Source organism: Oncorhynchus kisutch, linkage group LG3 (genome assembly GCF_002021735.2).
Source record: "Oncorhynchus kisutch isolate 150728-3 linkage group LG3, Okis_V2, whole genome shotgun sequence".
Lineage (NCBI taxonomy): Eukaryota > Metazoa > Chordata > Actinopteri > Salmoniformes > Salmonidae > Oncorhynchus > Oncorhynchus kisutch.
The window spans coordinates 62,076,378-62,092,953 of record NC_034176.2 but is presented as its reverse complement, the minus strand read 5'-3'; the positions used below and the strand labels follow the sequence as shown (position 1 = coordinate 62,092,953).

Here is a 16,576-nt window from a genome sequence, read left to right as displayed (position 1 = left end):
ACCTCACCTCCAGCACATACTGGTCTTCCCTGGCTGCCTGACCTCACCTCCAGCACAGACTGGTCTTCCCTGGCTGCCTGACCTCACCTCCAGCACAGACTGGTCTTCCCTGGCTGCCTGACCCTGATGAGACCACTGTCACCATCTTATCCTTCTAAGATGAGGCATTACACAGAATTACCTTGTTGTACATTTATACATTATATTATTCAAAAATAATATTAATGGTTCAATAATTGAAATGTCCATTATGCCCAGATCCCAGACTGTAGGCTACCAATCAACTCAAGATGGAACTTTGTATCCATTCACTGATTGTTATAATATACTGCAAAATTCACTTGAGCTCCGTAGACTGGTCTTCCCTGGCTGTCTGACCCGGCAGGGACACCTGTCTCCATCTGATCCTGCTATGATGATGAGCATAGTGTCGTGTACTGACTGTGCAGAATATCGATCTTCAATCGCTGGTTTCATCATTTGATTCAGGTCTAGTGTGATTGAGGCAAATATAATAGCTAAAGTTAGTGAGCTAGCTGTTACGGCTTTCTTCCGTCGAAGGAGAGTCGGACCAAAATGCAGCGTGGTTAGTTCGATACATGTTTAATGAACGAAAATACGAACAAATACAAAAACAACAAACGGAAATGTGAAAACCTAATACAGCCTGTCTGGTGAATACAAACACACAGAGACAGGAACAAAAACCCAGGCTACCTAAATATGGTTCCCAATCAGAGACAACGAGAATCACCTGACTCTGATTGAGAACCTCAGGCAGCCATAGACTATGCTAGACACCCCTACTCAGCCACAATCCCAATACCACTAAAACCCCAATACAAAAACACAACACAAAATAAACCCATGTCACACCCTGGCCTGACCAAATAAATATATAAACACAAAATACTAAGACCAGGGCGTGACAGAACCCCCCCCCCCCCCCCAAGGTGCGAATTCCCGGCCGCACACTAAAACCCATAGGGGAGGGTCCGGGTGGGCATCAGTCCACGGTGGCGGCTCCGGCTCGGGACGTGGACCCCACTCCAACCAAGTCTTAGTCCCCCTGTAACGAGTCCTTTGATTGGCGACCCTCGCCGCCGACCTAGGCCTAATAACCCTCACCAAGGACCCCACTGGACTGAGGGGCAGCTCGGGACTGAGGTAGAAGCTCGGGACTGAGGGGAAGCTCGGGACTGAGGGGAAGCTCGGGACTGAGGGGTAGCTCAGCACTGAGGGGCAGCTCGGGACTGAGGGGCAGCTCGGGACTGAGGGGAAGCTCAGCACTGAGGGAAAGCCCAGCACTGAGGGAAAGCCCAGCACTGAGGGAAAGCCCAGCACTGAGGGGAAGCTCAGCACTGAGAGGAAGCTCAGCACTGAGAGGAAGCTCAGCACTGAGAGGAAGCTCAGGCAGGTAGTTTGCTCCGGCAGATCCTGGCTGGCTGGCGGATCTGGAAGAGTCTGGTTGACTGGCAGATCTGGAAGAGTCTGGTTGACTGGCAGATCTGGAAGTCTGGTTGACTGGCAGATCTGGAAGTCTGGTTGACTGGCAGATCTGGAAGAGTCTGGTTGACTGGCAGATCTGGAAGAGTCTGGCTGACTGGCAGATCTGGAAGAGTCTGGCTGACTGGCAGATCTGGCTGCTCCATGCAGACTGGCGGCTCTGGCTGCTCCATGCAGACTGGCAGCTCTGGCTGCTCCATGCAGATTGGCAGCTCAGGCTGCTCCATGCAGGCTGGCAGCTCTGGCTGCGCTGAACAGGCAGGAGACTCCAGCAGCGCTGTAGAGGAGGAAGGCTCTGGCTGCGCTGAACAGGCGGGAGGCTCCGGCAGCGCTGTAGAGGAGGAAGGCTCTGGCTGTGCTGAACAGGCGGGAGGCTCCGGCAGCGCTGTAGAGGAGGAAGGCTCTGGCTGCACTGAACAGGCGGGAGGCTCCGGCAGGGCTAGAGAGGAGAAAGGCTCTGGCAGCGCTAAACAGGCGAGGCGCACTGAAGGCCTGGTGCGTGGTGCTGGCACTGGGTAGAGGACATGCACAGGAAGCCTGGTGCGGGGAGCTGCCACCGGAGGACTGGTGTGTGGAGGTGGCACTGGATGGACCGGACCGTGAAGGTGTACTGGAGAGCCTGAGAGCAGGACTGGCACAGGACGTGCAAGGCTAGGTAGGTACACAGGAGGCCTAGTGCGTGAGGCAGGCACACTCTTCACCAGCCGACTAACATGCACCTCAGGACGAGTATGGAGCGCTGACCCAGGTGCCATCAAATCCCCGACACGCTCCGTCGGACGAATATCATACCTAAAGCACCAAACTAGCAACTCCCTCATAACTCTCTCCTCCACTTTCCCCATTAACTCCTTCACAGTCTCTGCTTCACTCACCTCCAACACCGGCTCTGTTTCTGGTCTCCTCCTTGGCTCCTCATGATAAACAGGGGGAGTTGGCTCAGGTCTAAACCCTGACTCTGCCACACTCTCCCTGAGCCCCCCCCCCCAATACATTTTTGGGGCGGACTCTCGGGCTTCCATCCGCGTCGCCGTGCTGCCTCTTCATACCAGCGCCTCTCCGCTTTCTTCGCCTCCAGTCCTTCTTTGGGGCGTCGATATTCACCAGGCTGTGCCCAGGGTCCCTAAGGTCCTAAGTCCTTCGATCGCTGCTCCTCACGATAAACGGGGGGAGTTGGCTCAGGTCTGAACCCTGACTCTACCACACTCTCCCTGAGCCCCCCCCCCCCCCAAGACATTTTTGGGGCTGACTTTCGGGTTTCCTTGCCAACCGTGTTCCCTCGTATCGTCGGCTCCTATCTCCGGCTGCCTCTGCTCTCCTAAGTGCCTCCATCTGTTCCCATGGGAGGCGATCTCTTCCAGCCAGTATCTCCTCCCAAGTGTAACAACCTTTGCCATCCAAAACGTCTTCCCATGTCCATTCCTCCTTTCGCTGTTTCTGCTGTCGCTGCCTGTCACCACACCACGCTGCTTGGTCCGTGTGTGGTGGGTGATTCTGTTACGGCTTTCTTCCGTCGAAGGAGAGTCGGACCAAAATGCAGCGTGGTTAGTTCGATACATGTTTAATGAACGAAAATACGAACAAATACAAAAACAACAAACGGAAATGTGAAAACCTAATACAGCCTGTCTGGTGAATACAAACACACAGAGACAGGAACAATCACCCACAAACACACAGTGAAACCCAGGCTACCTAAATATGGTTCCCAATCAGAGACAACGAGAATCACCTGACTCTGATTGAGAACCTCAGGCAGCCATAGACTATGCTAAACCTAATACAGCCTGTCTGGTGAATAAAAACACACAGAGACAGGAACAATCACCCACAAACACACAGTGAAACCCAGGCTACCTAAATATGGTTCCCAATCAGAGACAACGATGGCTGCCTGAGGTTCTCCTTCGACGGAAGAAAGCCGTAACAGAATCACCCACCACACACGGACCAAACCCCAATACAAAAACACAACACAAAATAAACCCATGTCACACCCTGGCCTGACCAAATAAATATATAAACACAAAATACTAAGACCAGGGCGTGACACTAGCTAGCTAACGTTAGCCAACCTTTGGCTAGTTCTAGCTAATGGTACATCATAAAATGTACTTCTGTTGATACGAGACAAAACAAAGGCTACAAAACATTTCCATATACACAACAGCTGTTAGATACTGCTACCTGACAGATAGCTAGCTGTGGTAGCTACTAGCTAGCTAACTAGCTACTAGTAGTTAATTCACTTCAGTCGAGAGGGGATGAAACCCTTAGCTAATGTAGCATGTCAGTTGCAGTACTAGCTCAGCACTGGGAATAAATAAAATGTTTTCTGTCAAACAGCAGTTACCTTGCCTGCTAGATCAGTCAACTAAAGAGTAGCCAGTTTCTGCTCTGCTTGCTTTTACAACTCAGAGAAAAAGCGCAACACAGACAGCAGCTGCCTCTGTTCATCTCTCCTGTGCTGGTCCTATACGCCAGCCTTTCAGAAGCTTTGCCTTCACACAGCCTGTCCGCACACTCTGTGGTGTCATGAGGTCCTAAATAAAGCGGTCTGAACCCGGAAAACAGCCTACACGACCAATCTGAGGTGTCCGCATGGTCCTAAAGCACACTTGTGTCGCGTTTTGTATCACATCTCAATGATAAAACTGGAGGGGAAAAAAATGCAATTTCAGAATATGGTGGCGTCATGTCCTCCCCATCTCCAGTGAAAGTTGCACCCCTGGCCACACTGCTTGAACAACTGAGGGTGAGAATGAAGCAGTCGGTGGGGCTGGGGGAAGTGACTCAAGTTCCAGCAGCAGAGGACTTTTAAAAATGTTTACATGAACAATGAAGTGAGGGAAGGAAATCAGCCTCGGACACAGACACACAGAATTCAGCATGGAGTTATTTAACAGCCTAGTAAGAAGAACAACTTATGTTTCATACCAAACAATGAGTAACAATGCTTAGATTTCCTTGCTCCACCACATGCTCACGTTTATCGTACAAACTGCTTTCCCCTTAAAAACAGACATAATAGAAAGGCAAGCTTTCCCTAACTACAATGAACACAAATAAAAACACAACATGTAAAGTGTTGGTCCCATGTTTCATGAGCCGAATTAAAATATCCCAGAAGTGTTATATATGCACAAAAAGCTTATTTCTCTAAAATGTTGTGCACAAATTTGTTTAAATCCCAGTTAGTGAGCATTTCTCCTTTGCCATGATAATCCATCCACTTGACAGGTGTGGCATATCAAAAAGCTGATTAAACAACATGATCATTGTACAGGTGCACCTTGTGCTGGGGACAATAAAAGGCCATTCTAAATTGTGCATTTGTGTCACACAACACAAAGCCACTTGATGTCTCAAGTTTTAAGGGAGCATGCAATTGTCATGCTGACAGCAGGAATGTCCACCAGAGTTGTTGCCAGATAATTGTATGTTAATTTCACCACCATTAGCCACCTCCAACTAATTTAGCAGTACGTCAAACCGGACTCACAAATGCAAACCACGTGCAACCACACCAGCCCAGGACCTCCACATCTGAATTCTGCATCGTCTGAGACCAGCCACCCGGACAGCTGATGAAACAGAGGAGTTTTTCTGTCTGTAATAAAACCCTTTGTGGGTAAAAAATTATTCTGATTGGCTGGGCTTGGCTCCCCAGTGGGTGGGCCTGGCTCCCAAGTTGGTGGGCCTCTGCCCTCCCAGGCCCACCTATGGCTACGCCCCTAAACAGGCATGTGGAATCCATAGATTAGGGCCTAATGAATTTATTTCAATTGACTGTTTTCCTTACATGAACTGTAACTCAAAAGAATCGTTGAAATTGTTGCATGTTGGGTTTATATGTGTTCAGCATGCATACACTACATGGCTAAAAGTAAGTGGACACTTGCTCGTCGAACATCTCATTCCAAAATCATGGGCATTAATGTGGAGTTGGTCCCCCCTTTGATACTATAACAACCTTCACTCTTCTGGGAAGGTGTTCCACTAGATGTTGGAACATTACTGCGGGGGCTTGCTTCCATTCAGCCACAAGAGCATTAGTGAGGTTGGGCACTGATGTTGGGCGATTAGGCCTGGCTTGCATTCGGCTTTCCAATTCATTAGAAAGATGTTCGATTGGGTTAAGGTCAGGGCTCTATGCAGGCCAGTCAAGTTCTTCCATGCGATCTCGACAAACCATTTCTGTATGGACCTCGATTTGTGCACGGGGGCATTGCATGCTGAAACAGGAAAGGGCTTTCCCCAAACTGTTGCCACAAAGTTGGAAGCACAGAATCATCTAGAATGTAATTTCATCTGTAGCGTTAAGATTTCCCTTCACTGGAACTAAGCGGCTAGCCCGAACCATAAAAAACAGCCCCAGACCATTATTCCTCCTCCACCAAACTTTACAGTTTGGCAGGGAGCGTTCTCCTGGCATCCGCCAAACACAGATTTGTCTGTCGGACTGCCAGATAGTGTAGCGTGATTCATAATTCCAGAGAATGCGTTTCCACTGCTCCAAAGTCCAATGGCGGCGAGCTTTACACCACTCCAGTTGACGCTTGGAATTGCACATGGTGATCTTAGGCTTGTGTGCGGCTGCTCGGCCACGGAAACCCATTTCATGAAAGTCCCGACAAGCAGTTTGGAACTTGGAAGTGAGTGTTGCATCCGAGAGTTGGCGATTTTTACGCCCTTCAGCACTCTGTGGTCCCGTTCTGTGAGCTTGTGTGACCTACCACTTCGCGGCTGAGCCGTTGTTGCTCCTAGACGTTTCCACTTCACAATAACAGCACTTACAGTTGACCGGGCCAGCTCTAACAGGGCAGAAATTTGACGAACTGACTTGTTGGAAAGGTGACATCCTATGCTGGCATGTTGAAAGTCATTTCAGTATGGGCCGTTATACTGCCAATATTTGTTTATGAAGATTTAATGGCTGTGTGCTAGATGTTATACACCTGTTAGCAACGGGTGTGGCTGAAATAGCCGAATGCACTAATTTGAAGGGGAGTCCACAAACTTTTGGCCGTGTAGTGTACATATCTGTTGAGTGAGTGAATCCCAGGAATTGATCTCCAGGAGCATAGCCCGACCTGTGAACTTTCACCCCAAGGTTGCTTATCTCCGACAACACACAAACAAGCACACACACACACACATATCCCCTGTGACAGAGACCACCATCACCCTCTATACACTGCCTCAATTATCCCTCTATAATTAATGGAACTACCTCCCAGCTTAATGCACTGGCTGGATCTCTGGCAGGAAATCAAGGAAGAGTGCCTTCATAAATATTTAGAGAAACTATAATTACATTTTCAGGCACAGAAAACAATGTCCCACTAAGACAATCTTTACAGTACACAATGAAAGCGAGAAGTTGTTTGAAAGTGCATTTCTTGCTCATTGAACATAGAGCCGTACAGTGTGTGTGTGTGTGTGTGTGTGTGCATCCGTGCATGTGAGAGAATGAGAGAGAAACTACTTTTAACACAAATTGACAGGGAAATATATTAAGACCACTCTCTCCACAGGGACTCTCTTCACAGGAAAAGTTAGACAAATATGACCAGCACCACATGGTGCCTGTACCAAGAACAGCCCCCATCACTGATGGCCCAGCTGCAAGCTATGAACCTCTAACCTACAGACTTCAGTAGAACTTAGACTGGTCTCATAGACTAAACGTAACATAGTAAACAAAACCCTATCACCACAGTTATAGATCTACAGCAAGTAGGCCTAACTGCATGCTTTTCATGATCAGTAAATACCAATTGGTCATGTAATTTCAGATACGTGAGGGTAGCCTCACAATATCTCTAAATATTGGCCACAATTAATTGGATATTTGAGTGATATAAAACAAAAGTGAACTTTACCTGACAAGTATGAGTGGTTTAGGTTAATTCCCCATCCTTTGTGGGGTCTGCCTGTCAAGCAGCCGAAGGGCGCATTTGCCGAAGTAACGTTACTGTTTACTTTGCAAGCTACCAGTAGAAACTTTGTACAGTTGGCTAAACAGTGGTGAGTAGACCTCAATATATTTTTTTATGCAACCAACGTAGACTTACGTAGTGAAGTTAGCTAACATTATCCCATTTCAACATAGTTTTTAAATAGTGTTTAATCACAATTACTGCTGGCAGACATGATAGGCTACATTGATTGATGGACCATGTCAAATTGGCTAGCTAGCTAATAACAGATCACATGAATATGGCTAGTTAACAAGTTAACTTTCAGAGGATAAATTAGATTGCTATGTCCAAATATTGTTTGATTTGCTTGCAATCTATAGTGGTGATGACAGTAGTCAGACTGACAACTTTACCAGGACAATGTCAAGCTCTTTCCAAAAGCCTAATCTCTGATGAAGAAAGCTAAATGACACATGTTGTTTGTTTTAGCTAGCTAGCTAGCTACATGACAAGTTTTATCTAAATTACATCGTCAACTGATTTCAGCCAGTGTATGGCGGTGGATTCACTGCATTGTTTGAATGGAATGTTGGCATATTGGCAGTTAATTTGAATTGAATAATTTCTCTAAAACTAGCTGGCTAGCTAGCTAACAAACATACAGTGCAGATAAATTCTTCAAATTCATGATTTAGACGATATCTTATTTCAGTTCTGGCAAAACCATGGTTGACCAACTCCCTGATCAAAATGGCGGACTTTTATCCCATAATAAGAAGGTTCATGTCCATTCTAGTATTCTAATTCCTAATTCTATGTTCGTAACATATCATACGAAATCACACAAATTAATACATACCATCCCAAACAACATTTCATACTAATTTCAGTGTCCTGGAATTTAAATTACTATGTTACGTCTCCCCTGAGTCAAGGTTGCAAAGCCAGTAGCCTGTATGTGATACTCCCATCCATAAACAAGATGAGCCAAAATAGCACTGAGTTCTAGCTGAGAGAAATCCTTCACACCGTGCCCCAAACATGCCTGAGTATTTATTTTGAGCAATACTATTACAAACAAATTGCAACAAGATGACACAAAAAAAATCACCTCATTAATCTTGCCTAAATGAGAGTAGATATTTCACAACGATAGGCCATCTGTAGGCTTATGTCACAATAGGCTACTGTAGCCTATACAACACAATGCCAAATGAAAGCGTTTAAAAGCACCGTTCAGTTGGTGACAGTCAATCAACGAAGTAATTCATGGCATAATTTACAATAAAACACGTGTTGTCCCAACTGGACATGCTTACCAGGTGTGAGCACGTTCCAGATCTGTTTCCCGCGAAATGGGTCAATTTATAAATAACAATAAACAGTGAGCCACAAAACACACACACACACATAAACTCACATGTTGGATGAATATTAATACTTAATTAACGAAATACTTACAGAGAAACCTGCCCAAAATGGACACGAATGTCTGACCCTTGGTGAGGTAGTGAGGGCCAGAGCGGCAAAACTGACTGCCAAAATCAGACTTCCCAAAACCATCTGAGAAACTCCGAGAGAAAGCATTATCCGAGTCCGAGTCCGAAACTCTCTGAGTCTGGAGAGGCTACGGGACAGGGATGCGGGGCTGAGCGAACGACCTCGGGGCATTGCTTGGACTGGCATTGTCACGAAGAAAACAGAGTGTATGTATCAGCTATTGAAAACAATGGGTTAAGCTATTTCCATCAGCATCCAAAAGTGGCACCTAACAGCAAAGCAAGTAACCGATGTCCAAACGTTAAGCTTGATAAGCAACGGTGTCCAAAAAGCAAATAACATCAGTCCTACTAAATGGTTCCTTTGAAAGAGTCTCCAATTGTTTAATTATCCCAAGATGCAGATGCGTAATTGTCGGTTATTCTGAAGGCTACAACAGTGTGATGGATGAGATGCGCAGTGACTTTCTTGTGCTGCTACCCAAATCGATTTCGCAAAAACACAGGATAACGCGCTATTGGCTAAGGTAACCGGGTTCTCGAGGAAAAGCTTGAGAAATGGTCCATCAAATCATATGCTCCCTTATTTTCACTGCTACAGGATACATGTTAAAGAACCTCAGCAAGTATAAACGTATAGCTGAAATGACACGGGAATAGTGTCGCCCTTTAACGTAGTATTCTAGTATTCCGCTGTCAAACGCGCGGCAGGGTACCATGCACAGAGAGCGTGGCCGTGGGTATGATGTTTCACACAGGCGCAGGGTTTTCAGACAGCAAACTACCCGCGGCGGCAGGAGGAGATGCAGCTAGCGTGTTTGGGGCAATCAATACTACGACGTTGCCACTTCGTTTCCCAAAAATAGCCGTATGCGATTGCGTCTACAAATAATTAGACTATATGAACATTAAAAAGATGACCATGCTCTTATCATTTGTGAAGCCATGCACTCATCCTTTGACATGTCTATGAATTGTCTGAATTCAAATGACCAATTTCTCATACATTTCTTCAAATTATAGCCTCCAACCAAATGTTTGAATGATCCATCTATAATTTATACAGACAAGCCTACTTTATTAGATTCACAAAGGCTGAGAACCATCAATTGAGATGAAGTACAAGACACTTTTAGTACATTGGGAGTAAAAACATGCATTTGCCTTAAAACAAGTTGATACTCTCCATATTTGTAATGCAAACAGTCCCTAATCTTTGAATACCAGCCTGCTTGTGGTGCTGACCTTGCGGAGACAGCCACAGGGCTCTAGAGCACCATCTGCATCGGCCAAGCTGGTACTGCACTTAAATCATGCCGCAGTATGTAAAGAGAATAGAAATTCTACAGCAGCCACCTCATCTCCTCTCCCCCCCAGCTTTGTAATGGACGAAGATCAAACTGTAGAAATCCAGTCTAAGCAGAAAACGAACATGATTACATATTTCACCTAAGAATCCTTTAAACTATTAGAATGGAATATTTGGCTCGTAAAAATAAAAAAGACAAAACCCCAGAAAGACTTTACTTTAAAAATGTTTTTATTCATTAATACAGTGGTATACTTAAAATTGTGTCACAAAGGAGAAAAGAGTCAGCCACACGTGAAGAGCTAATATCCAATTGAAGCTGTGTTATCATATATAAAGAAAATAGTACTGGTGTGCCGTAATATATGGTCTATTAGTACAAAAATACATTTCAGGGCACAAAATAATACAGCATCCAGTATCACAAATAAATGAGGGAGACAGAGCACACCCTTTTAAAGAACAGGTCTGCAAAGTTGTTTAACCCAAGCACTTTCCTCTTTTGCAAATAACCATAAAAAGATTGTGTGACAATTATTATTTATATGTAGTGTGAATATATTGGTAGAAAATGTGGATTTTATTACTGCTAATAGTTACAAGTTCCAAGGCTCAAGGGTATAACCAGATTAGAAAGTAAACCATGGTCAATTCATTTATTTTTTAAAACAGTTTTCTCTAAGTTTTATACAAAATAACAAAGACATACAAAAGTTCATTTACAAACCAAGAACCAAGGCCATCTGCTAACTTTATTTACAGCCACTTGTCTTTTTGTCATGTTTTTCTTTTTCTTCTGAAGTCATATGCATAGCAGATAAAGAAATAATACCTTTATTCGCTTCAATTGTTCTTGTGCGCTAAACCCAAGTTCATTTATACAGTGGGTTGACAAAATGGCAAGAGAACTTCATTTGTCCATAATTTATCATCATAACTTAGAAGAACCCAGAGGTTTTTACTGAAAAAGTGAATAATATGCAGATAAGGCATCACTGCTTGTTAATGTAAGAGGGTTTTAACATGGTGAGAGAGAACTGAGCAGGCTTCTGGACCTGAGTCATAGCACATGCATAGATCTTGATACAGCAGGAGTAGAATTCTGGTAGTCAATACAAAGTGAATCCAAGGTCAGTTTACAGAAAGAAAGAAAAAAGGAAAGGAAGGAAGAGCCATTCGAGTCACAGGATGAACATGTTAGAGGCATGAGCTGGGCTTTAAATCCACCTCAAAGTATTCCACCTTCATCTTCATTTTCTCTTCTGCGGATGCTTGCCTACTTCACTATCACCATAATCATTACCACAGAGCCATACATTTAGAAAATGTGGCTCTGCATTGACATCCCTTTACTGCCAACCTCCCTGGCACCGAATTCCAAAACCATCACAAATCTGTCAATGTTGAAAAAACATGACCGTCTTTTTAAGTCAGCCAATTCAAAAGGTGAAAAAAAGGTTGAATTCTGATTCTTGAATTCTGATTTCTAGAATTGAATTTAAAATTATATGTATACCATATACTATATATACTGTATGCATATATAGTATAAATACACCTACATGTATGTCCATCTACTTCAAAAGTAAAAACCTCAAACCATTTTCCTGTTATGTAACAATTAAAAGTTAAAACTTGGCGTATAATGTGATGAGTTACTCAGTGGCACAGGGCATGCATTCCATCACTGGTTAAATCGTTGTGTGTTTTGTATTTTCTTCAAGACCTCGGAAAGAGTTAAAGGACAGCACATAGGGGCAACTTCAGTCTCCCTCCATCTTCCATGGGCACAGTAAACAACACAGGAGCACTGGGTGTAAATACATCATTGTGTATGGTCCACCCCTGGAGAAATGGTGTGCGTGTGTGTGTGTGTGTGTGTATGTATGTATTATCCATCCTTTCCCATGGTTTCACATTCAGTAACAGGCCAGCTGTTGCACTCTTCAGAAGTGGTCGATGAGCACAGACACACAGTTGGCTCCCACCAGGTAGTTGGGGTCTCCAGGGAGAGACTGATTCTGCCAACTCTTGGGATCACCTGAGGGTTAGAGAGAGAAGGAACATGGTAATGATAACAGGTGGAGAAAGGGTATAAGGTTCATAATACATAATGCACTTCTTGCTAAACTGACAACCAGCAAGCTCCAAACACTAAACTAAAACACACTCTGTTCCATTAAAGCCATATATACATGCTGTTTTTGGTAGGATGTAGCTTGACAGAAGTAAACTTCACATTACATTGCTAAAACCACTCTTGATTTCAAATTATAGCTCTTAAGGATAGAGTATGTACTGGCAGCGACTGTAATTTGCGATTAATGGCCCAAGCCCAGGCCTTGAGCCAAGAGTATTGCCTCCACAGAAGAACACGTTTCAATAATTGTTTTAAAAAATGGCTTTAGACTCAAAACTGTTTCTTCCAAACCACAATGCAGTTGCATTTTAAAGCACCGTTATTTCAGATAATTGCTTTCATTCCCTCGGGGCCATGTGAGTAAAGTGAGTTATATGAGATCTTCAGATCAAAGTACAAAGTACAGATCAAAGTACAATTGCAGGCTTTTAGCATGCTTTGTTGTTCTGATAGGACATCACAAGTGAGGATAATGCATCCTAATCATTATAGTGTAATTACGCCTAAATATCAAAGGGATTTTAGCAATGACAGGTCCTATCAGATAGGATCCATATGAGGACCAAGAGGTGTTTAACTGATTTTACTCAGATCAATTGTCAATGACTCCGATTATTTGTTAGAGGTTCACAATTAGTCAGTGCAGCAGGAGGAATGTTCACTGTGAAACTCATAATGACATCAGTACATTAAGGTAATGTTTTGTCAGAAGCAAACTGATCATGTGTGGTTTGGATTGAATCTCCCCTGTCTGTGAGCAGACTTCTTTCAGAACCATTCCAAACCAAGACCATTAAGCCACACACTATGCTGCTTCCTTACTGGAAACTCCCATTGGGCCTGGGCAGCTCAGCACCCAACTAGAAAGGAGTCAGACTCAGTGAGGAGCAAGACACAAGTAGAGCCTAAATGAAGCTAAAGGGCCTTGTTTTACAATAAGAGGATTAGAACACAGCCCTGTAATCCTTCTACAACGAAGCAGGACTACAAACAAACAAGCCAACGAGGCAGCAGTAGGATAATTTAGCCCTTCATGTCCAATTCTAGCTGAGAGTAATTAGTAGCTAATCCACGGCTGTGCCAAGTTTACCATTAAGACATATAGAGGAGCGGAGGGAGAGCAAAGAGTTGACTCGGTTCTGTTCTGATGCTGTCAGACAGATCTCAGATCCAACCCACAGGCTGTTCTCACATACACAACATCTGTTAGTACTGAGGGAGCCATGCGTCTGTCTCTGAGAGGGTCCTCTTCCAAATTTAAGAGGACCGCTGACCGCTGTGTTTCAGGATAGACGTTTGGGTGGCTATGTGAGAAAAAAAAATCACTTGTGGGAAAAGAATGTGGAATGATTCACTACAACAAAAGACCTTACTAATCTTATCAACACAAAACTGATCAGCGGGATGCATGTCCAATGGAACCATATCAATGCCAAACAGATGACATACACACTAAGTGGAGAAAAGAACGGAAAGAAAGATGTTTCAGCATGAAAAAGCAATGACAAGAAGAACTTTGATCTGAAGACCACATCAAATAAATAAAGATCAGTGGAGGAATGAGTGAGTGAACAAACCGAAACACCAAATAAACGAAACCATCAAAATCATATAAAGTGACCCACAACCATATCAGTTTGTCACAAAGCCAACCCAAAGCCCCGACCCCAAAAGGACAGAGAGAGGACAGCGTACCCGACGAGGAGTCGGAGGATTTTAGAGCAAAAGACCAACCATCTGGGGTCATAGACGCACAGTGAGGTAAACGCAGCTCCACAGGCTTCAGGAACTTGAGGCCGTGAGGGCCACACATCACCAGCGGGCTGAGCAGGGTCTCTCCTTGAAACAGATACACACCACAGGGTTAAAGGCTAATACACATACATGTACACACAGCGTTCCTAAGATCACTGAAGCTGTTGGGCTCCTTAATGGGTTTAAACAGACACGGTGAACATAAGACAATGAGAACTGTTAAAGACCAAAGGAAAATATACATATCCTAGAAAAATGTAAAGAGAGAAGAAGAGAGAGATGATAAATTATCTGTGAAAACAACATTATCTCACGAATACATTTGGATAGTAAAATAACCCCACTGCGGACTGATACATTATATACAGCGCCTATCATAAGTATTCACCCCCTTGGATTTCTTCACATTTTATTGTGTTACAAAGTGGGATTAAAATTGATTTAATTGTCATTTTTATTTGTTAAAGATCTACAAAAAAATCCTCTGTCAAAGTTGGAAATTGTTTTTATTTTTTTGATTAATGAAAAATAAAACACTAATATACCTTGATTAGATAAGTATTCACCTCTGAGTCAATACTTGTTAGAAACACCTTTGGCAGTGATTACAGCGGTGAGTCTTCTTGGGTCCCTGAGAGCTTTGCACACCTGGATTGCGCAATATTTGACCATAATTATTTTCAAAATTCTCAAGCTTTGTCAAGGTGTTGAGGATCATGTCTAGAGACAGCAGTTTTCAAGTCGTGCCAAAGATTTTCAAGCAGATTTAAGTCAAAACTGTAACTTGGCCACTCAGGAACATTCACAGTCTTCTTGGTAAGCAACTCCAGTGTAGATTTGGCCTTGTGTTGTAGGTTATTGTCCGGCTGACCGGTGAATTCATCTCCCTGTATCTGGTGTAAAGCAGACTGAAGCAGGTTTACCTCTAGGATAATGCCTGTGCTTAGCGACATCACATTTTCTTTTTAAATCCTGAAAAACTCTCCAGTCTTTGCCGATGTCAAGCATACCCATACCCTGATGCAACAATGCTTGAAAATAAGGAAGCATTTACTCTGATGTGTTGCGTTGGATTTACCACAAACATAAGGCTTTGCGTTTAGGCCAAAAAGTTTATTCCTTTGCCATGTTTTTTGTTTGTTGCAGTATTACTTTAGTCCCTTGTTGCATGTTTTAGAATAGTTTTTATTCTGTATATTTGTATTGTTCATTTCACTCTGTCATTTAGGTAATTATTGTGGAGTCACTACAATCTTGTTGATCCATCCTCAGTTCTCCTATCACAGCCATTGTAGCTGTTTTAAAATCACCAATAGACTCATGGTGACATCCATGAGCAGTTTCCTAGATCCATCTTTGATGTATCTAGGTGGTTTAATACATCATCCACAGCATAATTATTAGCTTGACCATCCTTAAAGAGACATTCAATGTCTAATTAGATATTGTTACCCATCTACCAATCACTGCCCTTTTTCTGAAGCTTTCGAAAAGCTCACTGGTCTTTGTAGTCGAATCTGTGATTGAAATTCAATACTTTACTAAAAGACTTTACAGATGTTGTACAGTTGAAGTCGGAAGTTTACATACACCTAGGTTGGAGTCATTAAAACTCATTTTCAACCACTCCACAAATGTCTTGTTAACAAACTATAGTTTTGGCAAGTCGGTTAGGACATCTACTTTGTGCATGATACAAGTAATTTTTCCAACAATTGTTTACAGATTACTTCACTTATAATTCACTGTATTACAATTCCAGTGGGTCAGAAGTTTACATACACTAAGTTGACTGTGCCTTCCAGAAAATGACTGTGCCTTCCAGAAAATGATGTCATGGCTTTAGAAGCTTCTGATAGGCTAATTGACATCATTTGAGTCAATTGGAGGTATACCTGTGGATGTCAAGTATTTCAAGGCCTGGGGACATCATGGGAAAATCAAAAGAAATCAGCCAAGACCTCAGAAAAAAAATTGTAGACCTCCACAAGTCTGGTTCATCCTTGGGAGAAATTTCCAAATGCCTGAAGGTACCACATTCATCTGTACAAACAATAGTATGCAAGTATAAACACCATGGGACCACGCAGCTATCATACCGCTTAGGAAGGAGATGCGTTCTGTCTCCTAGAGATGAACGTACTTTGGTGCGAAAAGTGCAAATCAATCCCAGAACAACAGCAAAGGACCTTGTGAAGATGCTGGAGGAAATAGGTACAAAAATATTTATATCCACAGTAAAACGAGTCCTATATCGACATAGCCTGAGAGGCTGCTCAGCCAGGAAGAAGCTACTGCTCCAAAACTGCTATAAAAAAAGGGGACTACGGTTTGCAACTGCACATGGGGACAAAGACTGGAGAAATGTCCTCTGGTCTGATGAAACAAAAATAGAACTGTTTGGAAATAATGACCATTGTTATATTTGGAGGAAAAAGGGGGA

At 43.5% G+C, this 16,576-nt stretch overlaps 2 protein-coding genes across 25 annotated transcripts in view; both read right to left on the bottom strand.

Annotated features, from left to right (window-relative positions):
- LOC109874472 (protein FAM189A1) overlaps positions 1-9,678 on the bottom strand; it is a 139,184-nt gene extending 129,506 nt beyond the window's left edge. The window contains exon 1 of the mRNA XM_031810206.1: positions 8,892-9,678. Coding sequence (XP_031666066.1) covers positions 8,892-9,116 — 225 coding nt within the window. The 5' untranslated portion in view covers positions 9,117-9,678. The remainder of the gene's footprint in view (positions 1-8,891) is intronic.
- A 770-nt stretch (positions 9,679-10,448) lies between these two features.
- Positions 10,449-16,576, bottom strand: part of tjp1a (tight junction protein 1a) — a 174,938-nt gene continuing 168,810 nt past the window's right edge. For 12 of the 24 annotated variants that reach the window (XM_031810095.1, XM_031810087.1, XM_031810092.1 and 9 more), the window contains 2 exons: positions 14,074-14,217; positions 10,449-12,279 (listed from right to left, as the gene is read on the bottom strand). In XM_031810095.1, coding sequence (XP_031665955.1) covers positions 12,185-12,279; positions 14,074-14,217 — 239 coding nt within the window. In that variant the 3' untranslated portion in view covers positions 10,449-12,184. The remainder of the gene's footprint in view (positions 12,280-14,073; positions 14,218-16,576) is intronic. The other 12 variants (XM_031810160.1, XM_031810119.1, XM_031810126.1 and 9 more) reach the window with 2 other exon arrangements.